The 27,264-nt window shown below is 42.6% G+C and overlaps 1 protein-coding gene across 7 annotated transcripts in view; it reads right to left on the reverse strand.

The window, feature by feature from the left end:
- The window catches only part of ANKFY1 (ankyrin repeat and FYVE domain containing 1), a 90,196-nt gene that overhangs the window by 62,052 nt on the left and 880 nt on the right, over window positions 1–27,264 (reverse strand). For 4 of the 7 annotated variants that reach the window (XR_619980.6, XR_013535451.1, XM_008996410.5 and 1 more), the window contains exons 2-3: window positions 10,961–11,153; window positions 7,827–7,945 (exon numbers count right to left, since the gene is read on the reverse strand). Coding sequence is in view for 4 of the 7 variants with exons in the window: in XM_008996410.5 (XP_008994658.1) it covers window positions 7,827–7,945; window positions 10,961–11,153 (312 nt within the window). In the remaining 3 variants the exon portion in view is untranslated. Of the gene's footprint in view, window positions 1–3,795; window positions 3,919–7,826; window positions 7,946–10,960; window positions 11,154–27,264 lie in introns of all 7 variants that reach the window. The other 3 variants (XR_008481451.2, XM_054255642.2, XM_054255643.2) reach the window with 1 other exon arrangement.

Here is a 27,264-nt window from a genome sequence, read left to right on the forward strand (position 1 = left end):
TCAAGAGCAGAATAAAAATTGCAGGAGACAAAGTCAGTGAACAGTTAGGTCAACGGAAATTACCCAATCTGAAGAGAGAAAAAAAAGACAGAGACTCAAGGAGACCCACGGGATAGTAATGAAAAGTCTACTATATGAGCCATTTGAGTGTCACAGGGAGAGACGAAAGAGATTAGAGAAGAAAAATATCTAAAACCTTCCTAATTTGGCAAAGGATCGTATGTTTACAGATTCAAGAAGATTAGTGAACTCCAAACAAGAAGAAAATCATATCCAGACACATTATAATCAAGCTGCTGAAAACTAACCATAAAGAAAAAGCCCTGGCCAGGCGCCATGGCTCACGCCTGTAATCCCAGCACTTTGGGAGGCCGAGGTGGGTGGATCACCTGAAATCAGGAGTTCAAGACCAGCCTGACCAAAATGGCAAAACCCTGTCTCCACTAAAAATACAAAATTAGCCAGGCATGGTGGTGGCTGCCTGTAATCACAGCTACTCAGGAGGCTGAGGTAGGAGAATGGCTTGAACCCAGGAGGGGGGGTTGCAGCAAGCCGAGATTGCACCACTGCACTCCAGCCTGGGCAACAGTGAGACTCCGTCTCAGAAAAAAAAAAAAAAAAAAAGAGAGAGATAAAATAGAGTAATTCAACTCAAAAAGAAAAAATAAATGAATTCCAAAGAAAGATTTAATATAGAGAAAATTACTGAATTGGCTAAATATAAATAAAAATTAAAAGAACAATTAACCTAAACCAAATCTGCTTATTTGTTTTAAGCCAACAAAAGACAACAAACTTAACATAATCAAAGACTGGTGAGAAAAACCCAAAAGCAGTATCAGGATTAAGTAAAGAATATAACCACAGATAAAACAAGATTCTTTTGAGCGCTAAGAGAATCTCTGGACATGGGACTCAGCTGTCGGCAGGAGGCCACAAGGCTGTTTGAATGTCCTCATGACATGGCCGCTAATGTCCCCCAAAGTGAGCAATCTGAAAGAGAGCAAGGAGGAGGCCACAATCCCTTTGATGAAGCCATCTCTCAAGTCACACATGTTCTCACTTCTACCACATTCCACTTACTAAAGGTGAATCAGCCCTTACTGAAAAGGAGAATCTGAATCCACCCTGAAAGGGAGAACTATCAAAGAATTTGTGAGAATATTATTTTTCAGCGAGCACATTCTAAACTTAGCATGGATGTCACTGAAAGAACACAGTATAATTTAATACTGAAACTGAACAGCCTTGAGCTAGTAGTTCATACAGTAGCCAACAGATGTTGAATACTGCTATGCTTCTCTTAAAAATTTAAATATCACACAGCTCCCCTGAGTTTGCTGAAGCATTTGGGGGTGCCTCAGCACAGAGTTTGGGAAACTATGCCCTCCCACTGCACAGTGCAAGCTTTCCAGGCCATTCTTCAAGGTACAACTTTCCCAACCAGAATGAAAGGAATCAAGGAGGATGCTTTCTGCCATCTGGAATGGCTTGACACTACCCAGCACACATTCCAGGAGAGCTGAATGACTCACACCATGAGCTCTTAAGCCAAGGAACTGTAAGATCTTTGCTTGAGAAAGCATGCAACAAACTTTAGCTTCAAAACAGCCATTCTAATCCACTGGAACCTCTCACCATGTCAGCTGCTATTGGTAAAGCGCTACAGAGAGGCTATAAACAGATCATTTTGCTAGAAGTAAATTACTTTATTTCACAGAGAAGTAATACTCTCCTTGTGGACTCAGATTTGTTATGCTTTGTTGAACTAACAGTCATATTCTTTCTCTTCCCACTTGGTCAGTTATCTTTATAACCTTTTATCTTTTATTCTTTCTTATTAGGGTAGACAAAAATTATATAGAGTTAATAATGTTTTGATACATGTATACATGAAAAATGTATACATGTTTTGATATATGTATACATTATGAAATGGTTATAATAAGCTAATTAACATATCTATCACTTAACATATTTAAAAATATCTTAATAAGAAATAAAAAAGCAAATTTCTACTTGACTTACATTTTCAGACACTTTCATACTTATTGCAAAGCTGCAGGGCATTCCCATATGCCCTTTACTCATCTTCCCCTAATACCAAGACAGCTTATTTAACCACAGTACAATTATCAAAATTCTACATATTACCTATTACTATTACAATACCAATACTATTAACTAATTATAGGCTCTATTTTGCCAGTTTTACCAGTAATACCCTTTTTATGGACAGAATTCCAACTGAGGATTCTACTAGGCTGGAGTGCAGTGATGCAATCCTGGCTCACTACAACTTGCGCCTCCCAGGTTCAAGTGATCCTCCTGCCTCAGCCTCCCAAGTAGCTGGGACTACAGGTGCATGCCACTACACCCAGCTAATTTTATATATATATATATATATATATTTTTTTTTTTTTTTGAGACGGAGTTTCACTCTTGTTACCCAGGCTGGAGTGCAATGGCGCGATCTCGGCTCACCGCAACCTCCGCCTCCTGGGTTCAGGCAATTCTCCTGTCTCAGCCTCCTGAGTAGCTGGGATTACAGGCACGCGCCACCGTGCCCAGCTAATTTTTTTGTACTTTTAGTAGAGACGGGGTTTCACCATGTTGACCAAGATAGTCTCGATCTCTTGACCTTGTGATCCACCCGCCTCGGCCTTCTAAAGTGCTGGGATTGATTACAGGCGTGAGCCACCGCACCTCGTCCCATTCTTGTTTTTCATAACCTTGACATGCTTGAGGAACACTGGCTGATTATTTTGAGAAAGGTTCCTCAATTTGGGTCTGATGTTTTCTCATGATTAGATTGAGGTTATGCATTAATGGCAAAAATCCTATAGAAAAGCCAGGCACAGTGGCTCATGCCTGAAATCCAGCACTTTGGGTAGCCAAGGCAAGAGGATCATTTGAGCCCAGGAGTTTGAGACCAGCCTTGGCTAGCAAGACCCCATCTCTACTAAAAAATTAACCAGGCATGGTGTTGCACACCTGTACTCCCAGCTACCTGAGAGGCTGAGGTGGGAGGATCTCTTGAGCCCAGGAGTTCAAGGCTGCAATGAGCCACAACAGTGTCACTGCATTCTAGCCTGGGCAACAGAGTGAGACCCTATCCCAAAAACAAACAAACAAAAAAGAATCCTACAGAAGTGATTGTGCCTTTATCAGTGGATCACATCAGGTGCAAACATTTCACTTTTTTGAACAAGGTATGATTCATATACCCAAACACCTTTATAGTACATAATGCCTGTTGTATTTCATCAACATGTGCTAAAATTCTCGTAATTAAGGCTGTGTGCAGTGGCTCACACTTGTAACCCCAACTCTTTGGGAGGCCAAAGCAGGAGCATTTCTTGAGTCCAGGAGTTCAAGACCAGCCTGGGCAACATGGCAAAACCCTATCTATACAAAAAAATGAGCAAGGTATGGTAGCACATGCCTGTAGTCCCAGATACTTGGGAGGCTGAGGTGGGAGGACTACCTGAGGCCAGGAGATCAAGGCTGCAGTCAGCCATACATAATTGCACCACTACACTCTAGCCTGGGTAAATCTTAAAAAAAAAAAAAAATCTCAAAAAAGAAATCATAACTAACAGCAGGATTAAACTTGTTTTTAATCTTAAGAAATATCAGGACTGAGGGCAGTGGCTCACACCTGTAACCCCAGCACGCTGGGACGCCGAGGTGAGCAGATCACCTGAGTTTGGGAGTTTGAGACCAGCCTGACCAACATGGAGAAACCCCATCGCTATTAAAAATACAAAATTTGTAAGGCGTAGTGGCACATGCCTGTAATCCCAGCTACTTGAGAGGCTGAGGCAGGAGATTTGCTTGAGCCCAGGAGGCAGAGGTTGCAGTGAGCCAAGATCATGCCATTGCACTCCAGCCTGGGTAACAACAGTGAAACTCCATCTCAAAAAAAAAAGAAAAAAAAGAAGAAAAATTAGGCAAGATCTTGAAAAGAAACATGTGGAGGTTTTCTTACATTCTAAGATGTAAGTTTTGTGCAAGCAAGAATTTAACTTTGTACACTTTGTATCCCTAGCACCTTAAACAGTGCTTACCACTCAGTATTTGTTATATGAATGGATTAATGTTGAAAAAACAAAACACCAATAAATTCACTAAATGATTTTATCAAAACTGTTGGTGTGGAAAACACTTGGGTATTTAAAACATAGCTTTTGTACTATTTATACACCTGTTACAAGAACCTATTTCCAATCTTCCTCAAATTGCTGGCCAGCCACGAAGTGCTAGTGCTCACAGGTTTCACATAACACACAGGCTTCCCAGCCAGTCCCAGAAACCGCAACCCCAGGTTTAGGCAATCACACATCCACCTAGGCAGTGAGCAGGACTGCTGGACAAAGCACACAATTAAACACGAAAAGGTCCACACGTGCCACTACCACCCTGGACCTCTCCCCCATAACACATTTCAAAGATACCGCTCATAAAAATGTCATAAACAGTAAAAATGCCACATGTTCTCCCATCAGCTATCTTCACAGATACCTGATCTACCAAAGACACAAAAACCATTTGCTTTGAAGCAGATCACTCCTGAAATAAACCTTATAGTAGGATCAAAACACACTTACTATTTACAACTGGAGCGAGTCTACAGACATTTGAAGACATCAACAATTTATTGTCCTCAACTCAAAAAAACTTCCTGACTCACAGTGATGCAATCTTGTGGCAAGACAGCACTGAATTAAGCTCTAAATGTTTAGATGTACTAAAAAAGTTCAGTGAAAAGCAAAATTTTTTAATTCGATGTTTAAATTGGCTTTTTATTCCTTAATGTAATTTTCAGTGTTGTGCAATTTTGTTTGTTCCAGAGAGCAGCCATGTTTTATTTTTCCCACTCTCATTCATTTTTGTTGCAATCAATATTTCACCATTACAAATAAAACTGAGGAACATTAAAACTGTCTGAGTTACCTATGATAGATTCCCAGAAGACACATAATGAAGAAAAAAAAAGTAAGACTATTTCACCGCTCAGCTGCCTAATTGCTTTCTAAAACTATCATATCTACTTATAATGTCACTGGCAATGTACAAGAATACCAATTTCATGAGCCTCACAACTACTGGGATCATCAATTTTTGATTATATAGCTATCAAAAGATGGTAGCTTATTCTTAACTTTTTTCTAACAAAGTTGAATATTTTCCATATATTATCTTCTAGACTTCAAAAACATTTTGTTCATATAATCAAGATCCTATCATACATTTTGCGAAAAACACCAAATGATCTTATGAATTTTAAAAGGTGTCCATAATTTTGTTATATATGAGGTCAAAGATATACGGCTTCAAAACATTACGCTTTAAAAAAAAAAAAAAGCTATGCCTTGAGATTTCGATCACATGAACTGATGCCCTTCCAGGAAAACACTATTTCCCAGGCAGATGTTTTTAGTCACTGGTATGCAGGTATACACACGGGTTGGTGTATATGTGTATCTGTATCTGTAACTTTTAGTTACGGATCTCAAGTTAAATCCTAGAAATTATCATAAAGAGACAGAGTTCACTCACAGTTGGGGAACACTGAGATATGCTCCCCTTAGTCCGTGAGATAAGTGCCTACTTCGCCTTTACAACACTACTCAGGTATTAGCCACCTATGCAACCGTCCTTCATCACCCCAACTGAGTCTCTTCTCAACCTTACATGTAAGCGAATCACATTTCTGTATGTAGAGCCCTGGTCTGAAATGACTTGTTCGTGGCCTGCTTCCTCCAGCAGAGTATGGGCTCCATATGGCAGGGACTGCGTCATCACCCCAGTGATGCTGGCACTGCACATGGAAAATAGTGCCTTCTGCACTGACAAACCTTCTAAACAAAGATGTAACTCACTCAGACAAGCACTTCAGCAAGTATGGTCATGAGCAGCGTAACTATGTTTGGTCAACAACAGACTGCAGATACAATGCTGGTCCCATAAAATTATAAAACGGTATTTTTGCTGACGTTTTCTATGTTTAGATATGCAAATACTTACCACCGTGTTACTGCTGCCTATGGCATCCAGCACTGTACAGGGTTGTAGCCCAGTAGCCACAGACTATGCCATAGCACCTAGGCATGTAGCAGGCTCTACCATGTAGACTTGTGTAAATATACTCTATGATATTCCCACACCAAAACCACGTAATGACACATTTCTCAGAACACATCCCTGTCGTTCTCCTCACCATATAATTCTCACGAATATTAACAGTAGAATTAAATTAAAACTTTGCTCTTTGCCCCTTTTTCCCAATAGCAGTCAGGCAAGTACTAAATGAAAAATGAAACTTTCAGGTCAACTTTTGAAAACGATTGTTTTTTAGTCCACTTGCCACCCTATTTGCTTCAATCACACACACGCCCAAATATACACATACACACACATGATGTAAAACAAATAATAACATTAAATAAGCCAATGTAGCTATTTTTTTTTTGAGACAGGGTCTTGCTCTGTTGCCCAGGCTAGAATGCAGTGGTGACATCATAGCTCACTGTGGCCTCAAACTCTTGGCTCAAGAAATCCATCCACGTTAGATTTCCAACAAGCTGGGGCTACAGGCACATGCCATCATGTCAAGCTGATTTTTTTTTTTTTAATTTGCTATAGAGGCAGGGTCTTGCTACATTGCCCAGACTGGTCTTGAATTCCTGGGCTCAAGTGATCCTCCTTGGCCTCTCAAAGTGCTAGGATTACAGGCATGAGCCACCATACCCGGCCTTAAAATTCTTTTCAAAAAAGAAAATTGTATATATTTAAGCTATACAACACAATCCTATGAGATACATATATAGTAAAATGGGTACTAAAATGAAGCAGATGAACATATCCACCATCTGATACAGTAACCCACACCTATTAAAATTCTGAAGGCGGGAGCCACGGTGGCTCAGGCCAGTTGTCCTGGAGCTTGAGGAGGCGAGGCTATGAGTTCAAGTCCAACCTGGGCAACATAAGAACCTCTCATTCATTAAAAACAAACAAACAAAAAAAGGCCAGGCGCGGTGGCTCACGCCTGCAATCCCAGCACGTTGGGAGGCCGAGGTGGGTGGATCACAAGGTCAAGAGATCGAGACCATCCTGGTCAACATGGTGAAACTCCGTCTCTACTAAAAATACAAAAAATAAACTGGGCATGGTGGCGCATGCCTGTAATCCCAGCTACTCAGGAGGCTGAGGCAGAATTGCCTGAACCTAGGAGGCGGAGGTTGCAGTGGGCTGAGATCACGCTGTTGCACTCCAGCCTAGGTAACAAAAGCAAAACTCCGTCTCAAAAAAAAAAACCAAAACCAAAACAAAACAAAAAAAATTCTGAAGGCTAATGGTCAACCTTTGATGTTAAAGATAGATTACTATTATTCTTCAGAGTAACTGTTCTGAGTTAAGGCATGTAGTATTAAGTTTCAGGCAATCTGACAGCAGGACTTTTTATTAGATTTGAGGGAAAAATTTTTTCTGCCCAGGAATCCTTATTTGTAGCATACTTTTTCATGAAATGAATATATGGAAAATATTTACATTTGATAAATCATAAGGACATTGCAGATACTCAAATATTTATGATTTGTTAGCCAGGTATTACCTCCTAAAGAGGTAGGTAAACAAAGCACCTAAAAGTATAACCTCCTGATTCATTAATTATTTAACTAGTTCATGGTCACCATCAATTGCTAAGAAAACTATTTTACTTTCATTAAATCACAAATATTTCAAAATAAAACACTGTAACTTTCTGCCGAGAATTCTTCCGCTAGCAGTTTTGTATCCCTCATCACTCAAAGGCTCACCTGATAGGTCCAGCTCCTTAGTGGAAGACAAGTTAGCCAGACTCCAGCTGTCACTGCGGGCTGCCAGGACAAACTTATGAGCATTGATGTGCCTGTCCCCAACCTTTATCTTCAGATCACTGGTGAAGAAAAAGATCCATATATATTAGAAAAATGTCATCCTAATTAAGATTCATAGCTGATAAACACATTGAGTATTGATCAACATCTATCTGCTAAAGAAAAAAATTACAGCAAAAAATTATTTTTATATGCTAGCACTGAATAATGGCATTCTTATGGTGGGGAACCTACAAGTTAAGTGGAATGATTAATAATCACATAAAAAGTACAGGATATTTTATATAGAATAAAACAAAATAGGCCTGGCACGGTGGCTCATGCCTATAATCCTAGCACTTTGGGAGGCCGAGGCAGGTGGATCACGAGGTCAAGAGATCAAGACCACCCTGATCAACAAGGTGAAACCCCGTCTCTACTAAAAATACAAAAATTAGCTGGGCATGGTGGTGCGTGCCTGTAATCCCAGCTACTCGGGAGGCTGAGGAAGGAGAATTGCCTGAACCCAGAAGGCGGAGGTTGTGGTGAGCCGAGATCGTGCCATTGCACTCCAGTCAGGGTAACAATGGCAAAACTCCATCTCAAAAAAAAAAAAAAAAGCATAAAACAAAATAGACCGTCAGGGACAGAAAGAAAGAAAGACGGTAAGGACAGCTCTGAGACGACAGTGCTGCTGTGCTCCACAGTAAGCTCAAGCAAGGTTCAGCAGAAAAACCAAGAAGAAACTGACACGCAGTCCAGAACATGAAACCCAACGCCTGGACTCCTGTTCTCACCAGGAACATTCACACCTAACATTATTATAAAAATGTTATATACTTATAAAAAAGGGAGTGAGGAAAAAGCTCTCTTTTCAAAACATGCTTCCATATTTATGACATGCCATTATGTGAAAAGATCTTCCTGAATAGATAATTTATGTTTAACTCAGAAATGTCAAATGCTATTGTAGGAGAGCATCTGGGCAGTTAACAAAAAATGTCAAGATGACCCACAGGGCTGACACGAGCACATGCCATATGGTTATGCTGGCAGGAATCCAAAGTCACTGTCATCATCCTTCTTCTAGTTATATGTTTTATTTTCATATTCAACTTTAAAGTTATTTACTAGGTTGGAAAGTCTTTGGAAACTACACAAAAATCACTATATGGGAAAAAAAAGAAAAAAATATACCATTAAATGAATTAACCCATCCACTTAAAATGAAACCCAAACAGAATACTGTTTGTATGTAACACTGGACAGAGACACATTCTACCCTACAGTATTGTCTAGAGCACGCTTCATCATCATTTGAAAGGATCAACAATTCTAGTTCCATCAAAGACCAAGCTGTAAATTTTGATTTTTTTTTTTTTTGAGACAGAGTCTCATTCAGTCACCCAATGAGCTGCAACCTCAGCTCATTGCAACCTCCACCTCCCAGGTTCAAGCAATTCTACTGCCTCAGCCTCCTGAGTGGCTGGGACTACAGGTGTGTGCCATCACCCTTGGCTAATTTTTGTATTTTAGTAGAGATGGGATTTTGTCATGTTGGCTCTCAAACTCCTGACCTCAGGTGATCCACCTGCCGTGGCCTCCCAAAGTGCTGGGATTACAGGCATGACCTGTTTAAAATGTCCTAATTTATTTGAAAATTTTACTAAGTCTTACCTAGTCTGAGCTTCTCTCTCCCAAGTGGCTCAAGTCCTTCCTTCTTACGTATATTCACAACTGGGTTTCTTTGCCATGTCCAGCATCCCAATTCAGTCTTTCATCTTTGCTGGTCTGGACTATATGCAATATCACAGGTGCTTGCCCTGATCTTTTCTCTTTACAATTTCACCCACATGACATTAGCATGGTAATCTCTTTTTATTTTAAAAACAGGGTCTCTCTCTGTTGCCCAGGCTGGAGGACAGTGGTATAATCTTGGCTCACTGCAACCTCCACCTCCCGGGTTCAAGCAATTCTCCTGCCTCAGCTTTCCAAGTAGCTGGGATTACAGGCACCCGCCACCATGCCCCGCTAATTTTTGTATTTTTAGTAGAGACGGCGTTTCACCATATCAGTCAGGCTGGTCTCAAACTCCTGACCTCAGGTAATCTGCCCGCCTCAGTTTCCCGAGGTGCTGGGATTACAGGCGTGAGCCACTGTGCCTGGCCGCACGTTAATCTTCTTAAAACATGACCCTGATTATGAGAGCCCCCCAAACTGGAAACACATGGCTCTACTTCCCAGAGGACCAAGTCCAGACTCCTCACCTGAGCATCCTAACACAATCCAACCCATGTTCCCCACCTCTCTCTGCTGCACTAGCAGGCATGCACCCTGGCCTGGCCCTCTCTGTCATCTAAACCCTCTGTATTTCCTCACCTTTGAGACTTTTCTCAGTTACTCTCCTTACTTGTAATATTACTGTCTTTATCCAGTAAATCCTATCCAGTCTCTAACATCTACCTCAAAACTCAAATAACAACAGCTAACATCCTATTGCTGCTATAACTGGTGAAAAACTAAGTTTTAAAAAGAATAACGACTGTTAACAACTGAGCACTTACTATGTGCTATGCAGTGTCCTAATTGCTTAACCTGTGTTTATTAATTTGATCCTCACAGCAACCTGAAGGTAAGTAGTAGTAGTAACCTCATTTTACAGATTAGGAATCTGAGGCATGTCATACAGATTGAGGTCACACTAATTGAGCTAATAAGTGGCCAGCTGAGCTGCTAACATGAGCTGTATGGCTGCAGACTTTACCCTCAACCAACAGCATGAACTCTCCAACTAGTTCCAAGCCTGTTTTCCTCTGACCATCTCAAGAGAAACGGACCTTTGCCCTCTGAATTCCTAGACATGTAAGCCAATTCCTGTTTGCGTTAGCAATGCTATCACCATGACTCCTGGACACTTTGCTGAAGCAGTAAACAGGAGACACAAAAATCTTGCCTCAAGGAGCTTCTATTCTAGGGAATAAAGATTTGCTAATATCCTTCTAAGAGAGAAATAAATTTGTGAAGAAAGTTAATGATAAAAGTTGTCGCCTGGTCCAGGAGCAAAGCCAAGGGGCCTCTGATGTTCAGGAGCTCACCTGTACTGCTCCTGCTCGTAGAGGTCCGCCACGATCGCCAGCAGGCGGCTGATGAAGGACTCACTGCTGCTGTCCTTGTTTGCCTGCGCAGCCAAGAGAGTGCATCTCTTCTCTGTCTCTGCCAGTTTCTTCTGCAGCTTGACATACTCTTGCCGTAGAAGCATCAAGTGCTTCTCCAACTTGGCCACCTCCTCTGCAAGGCAAACAAAGGATCAAAGTTTACTGTGGCTGGTGTAAAGCAGGCAGCACTCACCGTGTCCTCATCACACAGATGGAAAGACACCCAAGTGACCGGCCCTTGACAGATCTACTCTTTCTTAGTGCTAGTCCTACAGGATCAAGAATGGCTTTGAGGGCTGGGTACAGTGGCTCACACCTGTAATCCCAAACTTTCGGAGGCCAAAGCAGGGGGAATCACTTGAGCCCAGGAATTCGAGGTCAGCCTGGGCAATATACCGTCTCCATTTTTTAAAATATTCAGTAAAAAAAAAAGAAGAATGGCGGCTTTGTTTCAGGGTGCCGGAGCAAGAAGACCATCATGGTTACAGGGATTTCTCCTCTCAGCAGCTCAGTGTCCAGTAGATGACAATGAAGAGATATACACAAAGATGCTGACAGGAACCTGCCCTACCAATCTTTCCCATAAAGCTAGGAGTCTCCAGGAGAAAAAGCTATCAAAATCACCTACGAGATTTTCTGAAACCACTAACAGTAATAACAATTTCCTAATTTTTCCATGTTCTTCTAAAAGCTTTATATAAATTCCCTCATTTAATTTTTTTTTTTTTTTAAGAGATGAAGGTCTCATTATGTTGCCCAGGCTAGACTCAAACACCTGGACTCAACCGTTCCTCCTGCTTCAGCCTCCCATAACTGGGACTACAGGCACATCCCACTGTGCTCGGCTTCATGTCATCTTTACGACAAGCCTATGAGGCAGGTACTGCTACATTCCACCCCCATTTTACAGAGGAGGACACTGGGGCACAGAGAAGTTATGATTCCCCTGGGCTGCAAGGCTGGTGAGAGGACGGGCTGGGATCTGAGCCCAACATTCTTATTCCAGGGCCTATGATCATATTAACTATCCCCAACCCTGACACCTGTCCTCCTTCAGGTGATAATCAGGTCAGTCAATAAGGGTTCAGAGGGAGGCAAGTCAACTTCCACAGGTGTACTGGGCAGGTAAAAAGGTTGAGAACCACTGTCTTTGATTCATGCAATGCAACAAGCATATGTCCAGTGTGCAATAGGTGCTGGACCCTGCACAATGATACACGCGCTCTGATATATCTGTCCTCAGAGCTCCGAGTTACTGAGAAAAACAAAGAGAAACCTTTTTTTTTTTTTGAGACAAAGTCTCGCTCTGTCACCCAAGCTGGAGTGCAGTGGTGCAATTTTGGCTCACTGTACCTCTGCCTCCCAGGTTCACATGATTCCCCTCTGGAGTAGCTGGGTCTACAGGTGAGCACCAACATGCCTGGCTAATTTTTGTATTTTTAGTAGAGACAGGGTTTCACTATGTTGGCCAGGCTGGCCTCGAACTTCTGATCCACCAACCTTGGCCTCCCAAAGTGCTGAGATTACAGGCGTAAGCCTGTCCAGAACTTTTTTTTTTTTTTTTTTTGAGACAGAATTTCAATCTATTACCTGGGCTGGAGTGCAGAGGAGCAATCTTGGCTCACTGCAACCTCCGTCTCCTGGGTTCAAGCAATTCTCCTGTCTCAGCCTCCCAAATAGCTGGGACAACAGGCGGCACCACCACACCTGGCTAATTTTTGTACTTTTAGTAAAGACAGGGTTTTGCCATGTTGGCCAGGCTGGTCTCAGACTCCTAGCCTCAAGTGATCCTCACACTTCATCCTCTGAAAGTTTTGGGATTATAGGTATGAGTTACCATGCCGGGCCAGAAGTCAAATAACTTTTGTTATAATTTATAATTAAAATAATTACAACAGTCAAATGCAAAACTACAACTCTACGTTAGAGACCTGGAAGGTAAAAACAGCTATGAGAGGCTATAAAGAAAGTTAATTTAAGAGGTCAGGAAAGGCTTCCCTGAGGAAGCAAACAGTCATGAAACTTCTCCTTCACCTGAGGTCTGGAGTCTCGAGAAGGGATAAGACAGGGAGTTTATGCCACCATGCAAACTGTCAGCTTTATCAATCAAGGTCTCCGCGGCTCCACATCGCTGCGACAATCATACCCTGGACCTTGGTCCCTTCCCCACTCCCTACTCCACACCACAGACATTCCAAATCTTGACACTGCCCTCAAGCCCATCTCCAATCCAACCTGCCTCATTCCAGCCCAATGCCCTGAGAAATACTGCCAATAACTCCCACAGTACCAATAATGATTCCCACACCCCCTTTGCTTCCTCAAAGAGGGTATATCTCCCTCCCTTCCACGTTTAATCCCCAATGTGCTCCCCAAATCTCATCACGCTCCTCAGGACCTTGTGTGCTTTATCATCCACACCCCATCTCCTGCAACTCCAGTCTCTCTTTCAACTGGGTGGTTCGAGCCAGCACATAAACCAGTTCGAGTCTCTATTAAAGCCTCCCACTTCCACATCACATCTGAAACCCTCAGCCCCTCTATCTCCAGCTACCACACACAACTGTCTCACCTGCCATTCCCTTGTTCTGTCCCACCATTCCCTTAAAACTCCTCTCAGGCATGACATTCCAATTCCCAAATCCAGTGGACTCCTGCCAGTGGCTCTCCTCCTAGACCTCTGACAGCACATCACTCTGTTGTCCATCCCTTTCTTTCCTCATTTCAGCAACCACAACCATAATGCCACTATCTTATTCTGGTTCTCTGTCTCTTTCATATGCTTTCCTGCATCCTTTATTTTTCTATATTACATGTATAAGATATATATACATCCTTAGCTTAAGGACTAAAAATATTTATGAACACTGAAAACTGAATTTCATATAATTTTCACATCATGATACACTGATGTGATTTTTCCTCAACCAGTTAAAAATATTTAAAATATAGTTAATATTTATAAGTTATTTTTATATATTATATGTATAACATATACATAAATTCTTAGCTTAAGGACTGCACAAAAACAAGTCAACAAGTCTCAGGTCAGATTTGGCTGAGAGGCCATACAACCCCTGTTCCCCTGCTGCAGGTGATTTTAAAGAATTAGGCAGCTGCAATTCCAGCACTTTGGGAGGCAGAGGCAGGCGGATCACAAGGTCAGAAGATCAAGAGCGCCTGGGCAAACAAGGTGAAACCCTGTCTCTACTAAAAATACAAAAAAATTAGCTAAGCGTGGTGGTTCACGGCAGTAGTCCCAGCCACTCAGGAGGCTGAGGCAGAAGAATTGCTTGAACCCAGGAGGCAGAGATTGCAGGAAGCCAAGATCGCGCCACTGCACTACAGTCTGGGCAACAGCGCGAAACTCCTTCTCAAAAAAAAAAAGAATTAGGATGTTGGCTGGGCGCAGTACCTCACACCTGTAATCCCAGCACTTTGGGAGACCGAGGCGGGTACATCACCTGAGGTTGGGAGTTCGAGACCAGCCTGACCAACATGGAGAAACCCCATCTCTACTAAAAACACAAAATTAGCCAGGCGTGGTGGTGCTGCCTGTGGTCCCAGCTACTTGGGAGGCTGAGGCAGGAGAATTGCTTGAACCCAGGAGGAGGAGGTTGCGAGCCGAGATCGTTCCACTGCACTCCAGCCTGGGCAACAAGAGTGAAACTCCGCCTCAAAAAAAAAAAAAAAAAAAAAAAAAAAAAAAAAAGAATCAGGATGTTAAAATGACACATAGAGCCAAATGAAAAGAGAAGCAAGCAGTTACCTATCTTGGATGCCTAGAATTCTGTAACCTCTCACTTCTTACCAGACCCAACAGCCGCTGCATCTCCAAGACATGCCTCTCTCCAAGCTTCTCTCCTCACCCTCACAGTGATGCCTCCCACCCCAAGGCAAACATCTCTTCTGCAGCTGTGCTCTTGGCTGCCCGTCAATCACACACTTCACCTTCTCCACCAATTTCTTAAGCATCCTCTTTAGTCACTACTCCCTGCCTTCCCTCCCAAACCTTGTGAAACTGGGCTTCTACTCACCTCACTCTACTAAACAGTCACAAAGATAAAATCACCCATTTCAATGACCTTTTCCCTATTCTTCGAGCTCTTCCATCTCCTTGTAGCACCCGACTCTCAATCACCCATTCTTAAAACTTGGCTTCCTAACTCTGTATTCCACTTTCTTCCTAACCTCGTTACAGATCCTTCACCTCCTATTCTGACCACCCACTTTCCGAAAAGGGCACAGTCCTGCAAGGTTCAGACCTAGAACTCAACTTTTGCTAAATTTTCTTCCTTGAAGGTGGTCTCATGCATGCCCATACTTTACTGTCACTGCTACAAAAGTGGACCCAAATCTCTTTCTTTCAACACCTCCTGCTGAAAGAATGACCGAATGGCACTATAAACTCAGTGAGTCCAAAATCAAACTTCCCATCTTCCTGAAATCAAAGTCTTCTTCCTCCTTCATTTCATGTTATCAAAGCTCTACGCTATGAATGTACAGGCTATGATAATGCATTTATAACAATATACCAAACATACAAAATATTTAGAGATGAATTTAATAAAATATGCAATGCATGCACACTGAAAACTATAAAACACTGCTGACAGAAATGCAAGGCAACCTAAATAACAGAGTTCTGTACTATGCTCATGGATTGGAAGGCTCAATATTGTTAAGATGTCAGGTCTCTCCAAATTGGTCTATAGATTCAATACCTTCCCAATAAAAATCCCAGCAAACTATTTTTGTAGAATTTGAAAGAATGATTCTAACTTTTTTTTTTTAAATAGGATCTCTCTCTGTCACCAGCCTAGGGTGCAGTGGCCTGATCACAGCTCACTATAGCCTCAAGCTCTTGGCTATAAGAGCTTTTTCTGTAAAAAAAATTACAGAAGAAAAATGGCTAAATTTGACTTTACCTAATTTTAAAAATTTTTCTTGAAAAGTCATAAAAAAATAAAAAGGCAAGACATAGACTGAGAGAAAATATTTGCAAAACATCCAACAAAAAACTTGCAGACAAGGCCAGGAGCGATGGCTTATGCCGTTAATCCCAGCACTTTGGGAGATCGAAGTGGGTGGATCATTTCAAGTCAGGAGTTTGAGACCGGCCCAGCCAACATGGCGAAACCCCATCTCTACAAAACACAAAAATTAGCTGAGTATAGTGGCACGTGCCTGTAGCAGCTACTCAGGAGATGAGGCAGGAGAATCAGCTGAACTCGGGAGGTGGAGGCTGCAATGAGCTGATATTACACCACAGCACTCCAGTCTCGGTGACAGAGTGAGACTCCATCTTAAAAAAAAAAAAAGACTTGTAGACAGATTATATTAAGAACTCTTACAATTCAGTAAGACAACCCAATAAAAAAGGGCCAAAAAATCTGGAGATTTCACCAAAAAAGATAAATGTCTAGTAAATAAGCATATGAAAAAGGTGTTCATCGGCCAGGCGCGGTGGCTCAAGTCTGTAATCCCAGCACTTTGGGAGGCCGAGGCGGGTGGATCTCGAGGTCAAGAGATCAAGACCATCCTCGTCAACATGGTGAAACCCCGTCTCTACTAAAAATACAAAAATTAGCTGGGCATGGTGGTGCATGCCTGTAATCCCAGCTACTCAGGAGGCTGAGGCAGGAGAATTGCCTGAACCCAGGAGGCGGAGGATGCAGTGAGCCGAGATCGCGCCATTGCACTCCAGCCTGGGTAACAAGAGCAAAACTCTGTCTCAAAAAAAAAAAAAAAGAAGACGAGGTGTTCATCATTAGTAATTAAGATGCAAATTAAAATCACAATAAAATACCACTACACATCCCTAGTATGGCTAAAATTAAAAACTCATGGCAAAGGTTTAGAGAACTAGGCCAAGCGCAGTGGCTCACATCTATAATCCCAACCGTCTGGTAGGCTAAGGCAGGAGAACAGCTTGAGGCTAAGAGTTTGAGAACAGCGGGGAAACACAGTGAGATCCCTGTCTCCACAAAAAAAAAAAAAACAAACCTTTTTTAATTAGCCAGGTGTGGTGGTGTGTACCTGTAGTTTTAGCCACTCAGGAGGCTGAGATGGGAAGATTGCTTCAACCCAGGAGTTTGAGGTTGCAGTGAGCTTTGATCATACCATTGCACCCTGGGTAACAGGGTGAGTCTCTATCTCAAAAAAAAAAAAATTGGAGAACTAGAAGCTAGAAGCCTCATACATTGCTAATGGAAATGCAAAATGGCATAACCATTCTGGAAAAGTTTGACGCTGTCTTATAAAGTTAAACATATACTTGCTTACCGCCAACAATTCCACCCCCAGGTGTTTCCTCAAAACAAACATGAAGATTTCTATCTAAATGTTCAATGAAGCTTTATTCGTAACAACTAGAAACAACCTGAATGTCCAGCTAGTAAACCGACACAAACTGTCACCTATCCATATAAATGAATAATACTCAGCAATAAAACAGAAAGGACTGATGCAAGACACATGAGGTACAGATGTATCTCAAAAGCAATATGCTATGTGAAAGAAGCCAGGCATTAAAGATTACATACTGAATGATCCCATATGAAAGTGTAGTTTCATAGTAGGCAAATGAGGATCACTTGAGGTCAGGAGTTCAAGACCAGCCTGGCCAACATGGTGAAACCTTGTCTCTCCTAAAAATACAAAAATTAGCTGGACTGGGGCAGCACACACCTGTAATCCCAGCTACTTGGGAGGCTGAGGCAGGAGAATTGCTTGAACCTGGGAGACAGAGGTTGTAGTCAGCCAAGATGGCGCCACTGTACACCAACCTGGGCAACAAGAGTGAGACTCTGTCTCAAAAAAAAAAAAAAACAAACAATAATAACAACAACAACAACAAAATATATAGTAGGCAAAACAAACTATAGCAAGAGAAAGCAGATCAGTGATTGCTAGAAGCCAGGGGAATGAGACTGCCTGCAAAGGAGTTCGAGGGAGGTTCTTATGGTGATAGAGATCTATCATGATTGTGCTGGTGGCCATATAACTGTATATATTTACAGTTACAGTTAGGTATATACAGTTACAATTAGTAAATTTTATTGTTTGTCAATCACACCTCAATAAATCTAACAACTCCTTCCTTTGGGATGTACCATGACATCTATTTCTTGCTGATCACACCAACATTTCCTTGAGGCCTTAGCATCACTCACACACATAACCTGTTGCCCTTCTCATCCTTCCATGTCTCTATTCTATCCCACACACACTGCTAATAATCTTCCTAAAACACAGCTTACCTAACCAATTTCAGCTGGTTCCCCACTGTCTACAAAAGTACCAGTTTCCTAATACGGCATTCTGATTGGCCTAAGTTTCCTGATCCCAGAAACCATCTTATTCACTTCACTGGCAGTATCTTGAACTGTGTGGCACACATGGTCTTTGAGCATTCTGAAACAGCACACAGAGGAATTTTAGAAATCTGACTTTACCTACCATGGTAGGCTGAAAAATGTCCCCATCCCCATGAGATACTAATATCCTAATCCCTGGAACTTGTCAATATTGCCTTATAAAACCAAAAAAAAGTGTCTCTGCATTGACCAAACATCGTTATGCAGCACATAACGGTTCGTGTATCCTTATAAGAGGGAGCAAAGGGAGATTTGACCCACTCAGAGCAGAAGGTCAGGTAAACACAGAACAGAGAGAAATGTGAAGATGCTGTCTTTGAAGACTGGAGTGATGCAGCCATTAGCCAAGGAATGTCAGCAGCCTCTTGCAGCTGAAGAATCAGGAAGATTTTCTCCTGGAGTCTCCAGAGGGAATAGGGCCTTATTGAAAGCTTGATTTGAGCCCAGTGATACTGATTGTCAACTTCTGTCCTCCAGGGTCATAAGAACATGGTTCTGTTGTTTTAAGCCATCCCACTTGTGGAAATTTGCTACAGCAGCCACAGGAAACTGAAACAACTATCCTTACAAACCAAAAATTCTGTATAGTAAAAGATTTTAATACCCTAGTAACTTTCTGCTAGACTAGTGTCAACATCATTTTACGAAGTAAAGAAAATGTACACTTTCCTATAATATTTTGCAATAAAAGAGAAAGTGGAAATATTTTTTAAGTCTCCTATAGCAGTTAAGTTCTTCCCATTCTTCATCTCAGATTCTAACTATACTGAAAAAGTAACAGGCTATCAGTGAAATTCACTTGGGTTAAGTGGATTGCCTACAGTCACACCATTAGCAGAAGACACAGCCAAGATTTGGCGTCTTAAGCCAGAGCCCAATCCATTAATACCATGATGCCGGATTTCAGCTCCAGCATCAGAACATCAAAATTAGTCATTAATTAATCCAGGAATTAAGTGAGTTGCATTTCCTTCCATAAATGCACTCTACTCCCGTCTGGCCACCGATTCTAACCCACATAGAATGCAGCAACTCTTTTTAGAGTACCACCACCACCACCACCACTTACTCTGTCTTTAGAGCAAAGGCATCTCCTTTCTCTACACTCCTGTAGTTCTTATATTCTAGCCAAAACTTTAGCAGTGAATTAGTATTCTTCATGTAATTTTTTTTTTTTTTTTTTAAGATAGAGTTTCTCTCTTGTTGCCCAGGCTGGAGTGCAATGGCCTGATCTCAGCTCACTGCAACCTCCGTCTCCTAGGTTCGAGTGATTCTCCTGCCTCAGCCTCCCAAAGTGCTGGGATTACAGACCTGAGCTACTGTGCCCAGCCATGTAATTCTTTACTGACTAAATGACTATATACCTATTCTGCTTTAACAATGTCCATTAGATAAAAGAGAAATGATTGTAAAGGCTGTGATGACATTCGATTTTGAGAACCACAAGAAAAATTTTTTGTTACAGGCTTCTATTAGGATCTTCCACATAAAATGCTTATCATTAAAGTTTCAACTTCCAGAAAATACTATCTTCCTTGTTGGCATCAGATTAGAAAAGCTCTTCACTGGTAATGAATTAACCACCACTACTGCTTTTCTTTTTTCTTTCTTTCTCTCTTTCTTTGAGGTGGAGTCTCGCTCTTGTGGCCCAGGATGAAGTACAATGAAGGGATCTTGGCTCATTGCAACTTCCATGTCCAGGCTTCAAGTCCTTCAGCTTCAGCCTCCCAAGTAGCTAGGATTACAGGCGTGCACCACCATGCCTGGCTAATTTTTGTATTTTTAGTAGAGACAAGGTTTCACCATGATCATCAGGCTGGCCTCAAAGTCCTGACCTCCTGATCCGCTCACCTTGGCCTCCCAAAGTGCTGAGATTACAGGTGTGAGCCACCAAACCCGGCCCATAAATCTGGATTTTGAAAAAACTCCCAGGTGACTGTCCTGTGCAGAGTCCTCCAGGTTGAGAACTACTCATCTCTACTAACAGAATAAAGGAGAGAGGAATGCACGCAGATGTGAGAGGTGTACAGCATCCAGGGGATTTGGTGACTGATGCAGATTTGCGGGGGGGTCAGGGATAACTTTTTGGTGATTTGAGAGTCTGGCTGAACAATCGTGCCATTAACATGAACGTAGAAGAGAAAACCCAGTATAACTAAAGAATACAACATGCACACTTCAAACACTTGGCTTCTCCTCTCTGTTCTGCAAGTTCCATTAAGGTTAAGGTTGCGTCCTGCTCATTTCGTCATCCCTGGCCACAGTAGCTTGCCCCTACCGTAAAACAGATTTTTCCTGATGCAATTCAACTGTTCATTTTGTCTGCCTCTGTATTAAAGTCAGTGGCATGACTTACACCTCTTTCAAAAGCTCACCTTGCATAGCACTGACAATTGGGCTGATTTCATATGAGATGCTCAACAAATATTAGCTAATTTCCACCAAATTCCCAAATTCCCAACTGGAAACACTTCCAACTTAAATATATCCACATAGAAGTATACCAGGCAAAGAGAATATGCCCAAAAGTGAGGTCAAAATATTTGTTCTCAAATCTATTCCTCCTCTGCCTCTTTGCAGCTCAGCCACTTGTCCGAGCCACCCCGACCTAGAACCCTGGAGTCATCTTTGAGCTTTGTCTCCCATCAACATTTAAACAGGTTTCAAAGGTCCTGTCTTGTATACCCTTCTGTGGTCTTTCTCCCATCCATCCTCACCAGTCCCACAGCCTCCTACAAAATGGCTCAGCATCAAATGCTATCAGCTTGCTCTCTGGCTTCCTTTCTTCCCACGTCCATCATCATGCCTCAGACAATTCCACTTATACCACTACCTTGGCTGATTCCTTTCAGAAGTATCAGGACTCAGAATAAAATCCAAAAGTGTGACCAATGCCCTTAATTATCTGGCCGTCAACATACTCTTCCAACCTCACATCCCACTAATTCCTTCCACCTAGAATAGGTACCTCTCCGCCATCTCATGTCCCCATGTCCAGAGGAGGGCCATTTTTCGAAGCTCAGCTCAAGCAACATCTCCTGCAATAAGACTCTCCCTGATCAACCAAAATACATTCCCCATTACTTCCTTAAAAAAAATCTCTCCCTATTCTGAGTTTTCAAAGTAACTCCTAAGCATGTTTTATCTTTCACCTTGCAATACTTTCTCATATACAATTTCTTTTATCTCCCCTCCTAACTTCAGAACTCCCTGTGGATCAGCTTGAATTCTGGTGATTCTCGTTTAACTAGCAATTACTTCTCCCTCTAGACCCATTCCATGGTTATCTCACCCTCCTCCCGCCTATAGCTTCCTAGGCAGAGTTCAATAAATACCACAGGTTCTCGGTCTCCTCCATTCAACAGGAAATTCTGGGGACACGGCAATTCCTCATTTTGTTTGGCAAGGCTGTAAATCATGATAATATCTCAACTTGCCTACAGCAAAGCCACCTTGCCAGTGAGGGAATCCTGTGTATCTCAGCACAGTATAGGATAAATTTTATTTCTCAGTAAAAATAATCCACAAGGAGAAAGCCAACAGCTACAGCTGGTGACAGCAGTGAAAGGAAAGGGAGAGAAAAGAAAAGAATGGTATAAAAGGAACAGTCCTTGAGAGGTCTCTAGACTACACATAATTACTTGGGACATTTGTTTAATAAGTAAAACAATAAACAGATAAATTTCAAAACCAGAAACAGCAAAGTTCTTTCTTTCCTTATTTCTATCAACCTACACTGATGAAGCATTTTCTGGAACAGTGCTGTCTAAAGTGCTTTTGGCAATGCTGCAAGTGTTCTATTGATCTGTGCTGTCCATTAGGGGAGCTGTAGCCACATGGCTATTGAGAACTTGGACTAGGACTGGCACAGCTGAGAAGTTCATTTTCAATTTTATTTCATTTTAATTAAACTTAAGTAACCACATGTGGCTAGTGGCTATTGTGTTGGCCAACGAATACTCAGAATACGAAATGTTTTCACCACATTACTTGGGTTGTTGTCAAAAGTATTCTTCTGATCAAATTCCATTGAGTTAATAAAAGTTTATAAATTTTCTGTTCAATATACTATTTACAAAAAAAACCATTTACATTTTTTTCCAATGTTTACTTTTACTGAGGAAAAGAAGTAGAGAGTGATTTTAGAGGACACTCGAGAAAGACCGTGTGCCAGTATCAAAACATCAGGCACTGTGGAAAAAACGCCAGGCACTGTGGAAAAAGGCTCTTCCTGTGCTATTTCCTAGGATCCCACAGCTACCTGTGAGTTTGAATGATCCCCCTTTTAAAGCTGAGGACAGGCTGAGTACGGTGGCTCACGCCTATAATCCAAGCACTTTGGGAGGCCGAGGTGGGTGGATCACAAGGTCAGGAGATCGAGACCGTCCTGGCCAACATGGTGAAACCCTGTCTCTACTAAAAACACAAAAAAATTAGCTGGGCATGGTAGCACACGCCTGTAGTCCCAGCTACTCAGGAGGCTGAGGCAGGAGAACTGACTGAACCCAGGAGGCGGAGACTGCAGTGAGCCAAGACTGCACCACTGCACTACAGCCTGGATGACAGTGCGAGACTCAGTCTCAAAAAAAAAAAAAGCTGAGGACACTGAGACTGAGAGCAATTAATTGACTTACAATCACATCTTAAGCTAGGATTTAAACCCATGTCCCGCTGCAGAGTCTAAGCTCTGAAACGTTAAATCCTATTTTATTATTACTAGTTTTTCAGACAGTCTCTGCCGCCCAGGCTCGACACAAGTGCGGTGGCACGATCTTGGCTCACTGCAACTTCTGCCTCCAGGGTGCAAGTGATTCTCCTGACTCAGCCTCCAGAGTGGCTGGGATTACAGGCACCGGCTACCATGCTCGACTAACTTTTTGTATTTTTAGTAAAGATAGGGTTGCACCATGTTTGTCAAGCTGGTCTGGAACTCCTGACCTCAAGTGATCTGCCCACCTTGGCCTCCCAAGTGCTGGGATTATAGGCGTGAGCCACGGTGCCCGGCCTTAAACATTATATTTTAGTTGCTAAACCAAAAATGGGCTGGATGAAAAGTAGACTAGGTAACCCTTAGCAGACTTATGTTATCCAAAGCATAATAAAGGCTGGACCAGCCAGTTTGCCTGACAAGAGGCTAAGGATGTATCCAGGTAACTTCAGGTAACTTTTCTTTTTTTTTTTTTTTTTCAGGCAACTTTTCTTGATGGCTAGCAGGTGATGCTCAATAACGATCACCACATTCCTTCAACCACAGGCATGATTCTAAGCTGCGAGATACAGGAGTGTGCAAAACAGAACAAGTCCCTGCCCTCATAGGGTTTACATTCCAGGGAGGGAAGCTCTCTAATGAGATGACAACTGAACAGACACTGAATGAAGAAAATAGGCGTCAGCTGTGTGGAGACAATGGCAAGCTGTTGAAGGCCAAGGGAACTGCTGGAACAAAGACCCAGAGGTAGCAGTATATTGGGCACGTACAAAGGACAGCGAGGAAGGCAGTTTGGCAGGGGCACAGTGAATGGGCAGTAGAAAAGAAGCTGGATGTGTTCAGCGGGGGCCAGACCCTGTTAATACTTAAAGGTCCTTGGGAGAACTGTGAGAGTTGGGCACTGAGGGGCAGGAGTATTAAGAAGAGTGGGAGACATGATCTGATTCATATTTTAAAGGGAACACTAGAAACTGTGAAATCAGACTGTGAGAAAGCAAAATGTAGGAGGAAAAGTAAAAAGCAACTTTAACTGGAAACTTGAAGTAGCTGAGTTACAAAGGAAGCTTAGGGCTGGGTGCAATGGCTTGCACCTGTAATCCCAGCACTTCAGGAGGCCCAGGCAGGCGAATAGCTTGAACCCAGGAGTTCAAGACTAGCCTGGACAACACTGCAAAACCCCAACTCTACAAAAAATACAAAAATTTGCTGCATGTGGTGGCACGCACATCTGCAGTCCCAGCTACTTGGGAAGCTGAGGTGAGAGAATTACTTGAGCCCGGGAGATGGAGATTGCAGTGAGCTGTCATTATGCCAGTGCCCGGAGTGAGATCCCGTCTCAAAAAAAAAAAAAAAAAAAGATTACAAATGAAGCTTAGATTAGCAGGTTAGCCACTGCATACTAGAGTGGGGAAGTAAAACTAATTTTAGGACAGACTTCAGTTAAATATATATGGTCCAATCAATAGCCATAGATAGATGGAAGGAAAGAAGGTTGTTCTCTAAACAAGCCACAAAAGCAGCTGTATACCCAACTCTCTCAAGGTTCTGTTTACTATTCCTAGGCACCATCTCCCACATTCTCACACTACCAACCAACCACTATCAGGGATGTTCCCATTGAGTGTGCTTACAGATTATTCAACCATTATATGACAGTGCCCTCCTTTAAATATAAATATATTTTTATTTACATTAATTTTATTTACATAAATAATATTAAATATAAAAAAATATTAAATATGAATAAATATCTGCTATTTATTTATATTTAAATGTGTCTCTGCAAACAAGCATAGTGGGCTCTGGGAATCTGGTTAAAGCACAAGCAGTATTAATATCCCAGGAATTATTTCCTACCTAACAAACACCTTCAAGTTAATGAGCTAAATATGGCCCAGCTGCCTCCTAGTGGAAGTTTGCAACATTGTTTCTAAAAAGCTTAAATCCCAACAAAAAGTTGGGACACTAAAAAGGTAAAAGGGGAAACTGCAACAAAGGTAATGGCAAAGGTGAAAGAAAAACTTCAGCGGGGGTAGTGTCTCATGCCTGTAATCCCAGCACTTTGGGAGGCCGAGGCAGGCGTATCACCTGAGATCAGGAGTTCAAGACCCTGGCCAACTTAGTGAAACCCCCGTCTCTACAAAAATAGAAAAATTAGCCAGGCATGATGGTGGGTGCCTGTAATCCCAGCTACTCAGGAGGCTGAGGCAAGAGAATCGCTTGAATCCGGGAGGTGGAGGTTGCAATGAGCCAAGATCGCGCCACTGCACTTCAGCCTAGGCAAATGAGACTCTGACTCCATCAAGAAAGAAAAGAAAAGAGAAAAAAAAGACTGCAAAGCCAAAACTTCATGACTGCTTACCTAACTCTCTCTCTGCTAATTTAACCTTGAAAGGATGTTTTCTTTGTGTCTTTAAGGAGAGATACCCCACTGGCAAGATGTCTCTCAAGGCACTTGCTGGATGATGAGTATACTGACTCAGCCTATGGCTCCTCAGGGCTGGAACCTGACTGCAAAGCACAGCAGGTGTGAGTGAAACTGCTGAGTGAAAAACCAGCCGCCCTCCACAATCTCAACCTTGGTAACGTATTCCCAAAACACTCAACTTACCTTCCTAGTGTAAAAGCGCCAGACTATCCATTACCTCACAGAAGGCCTTCCTGAACCTTTCTATGCACCCCACTTCTGTGGGCAACAGCTGTCTGCTGCGTAAAACAACACTCTGTGATTTACCCAAAAAGTAACTTCAGGGAATGCCTTAGATTTTTGCTCCTTTTCTTACTTCTCTGCTTTCAGGCAACATTTCACCAAAAGTTTCCCCGTCCAGGGAGGGATAAAAAGCAAAGACAAAAAGAGTGCCTGCCAAGCACGATGGCTCCCGCCTGTAACCCCAACACTTTGACAGGCCAAGGCAGGTGGACTGCTTCAGCCCAAGAGTTGAAGACCAACCTGGGCAACATAATGAGACCTAGTCTTTTTTTAAACATAATATAAAAGTCATTTTATTGTTTTGCAACCGTTAACATTCACATGTAAAAACAGAAGATTCTGCCTGGAAATCAGGCAGAAGATTCTGCCATGATCCACCCGCCTCAGCCTCCCAAAGTGCTGGGATTATAGGCGTGAGCCACCGCGCTCCGCCTAGTCTCTCTCTTTTTTAAGACAGGCTCTCTCGCTCTGTCGCCCAGGCTGGTGGAGTTCACTGCAACCTCCGCCTCCCAGGCTTAAGCGATCCTCCCACCTCCCTAGTAGCTCGTGCCTCATCCTCCCATGTAGCTGGAATTACAGGCACGTGCCACCACACCTGCCTAACTTTTGTATTCTTTTGTGGATACGAGATTTCGCCATGTCGCCAGGCTGGTCTTGAACTCCTGGCCTCAAGCGATCCTCCCACCTCGGCCTCCCAAAGCGTTGACATTACAGGCATGAGCCACAACACTGCGCCAAGACCGTGTCCACACACACACACACACACACACACACACACTCTTTTTAATCAGCCGGGTGTGGTGTTGAGCGGCCAAGGTCCCAGCTACTCAGGAGGCTGAAGCGCCACTGTATTCCAGCCTGTGTGACAGAGCGAGACCGTCTCAAAACACACACACGCACATCCCAAAACCAACTGCATGCCAGTCCCAGCTATCTCTGTAACTCTGCCTACATTCCTTTATCAATAAAGGGCAAATGCACACGCCCGGCCTCCTTCACGAGGCTGTTCTGAAGTCTAATGCAAACGAGAAAAGACTACCAACTGTCATGTGTGCCCAAATCTAAGATCCATTAAGTGAAGGGTTCAGTCAAAGCTCAAAACCAACAGGACAGGTCGTGGCCAAGCACACTGCAGTCACTCAATAAACAAAGGTCAAATAAAAAATATTTTTCAGGCCGGGCGCGGTGGCTCACGCCTATAATAGGCGGGTGGATCACGAGGTCAAGAGATGGAGACCATCTTGGTCAACATGATGAAACCCCGTCTCTACTAAAAATACAAAAATTAGCTGGGCATGGTGGCGCGCGCCTGTAGTCCCAGCTACTTGGGAGGCTGAGGCAGGAGAATTGCTTGAATCCAGGAGGCGGCGGTTGCAGTGAGCCGAGATCGCACCATTGCACTCCAGCCTGGGTAACAAGAGCGAAACTCCGACTCCAAAAAAAAAAA

This window comes from Callithrix jacchus, chromosome 5, assembly GCF_049354715.1.
Source record: "Callithrix jacchus isolate 240 chromosome 5, calJac240_pri, whole genome shotgun sequence".
Lineage (NCBI taxonomy): Eukaryota > Metazoa > Chordata > Mammalia > Primates > Cebidae > Callithrix > Callithrix jacchus.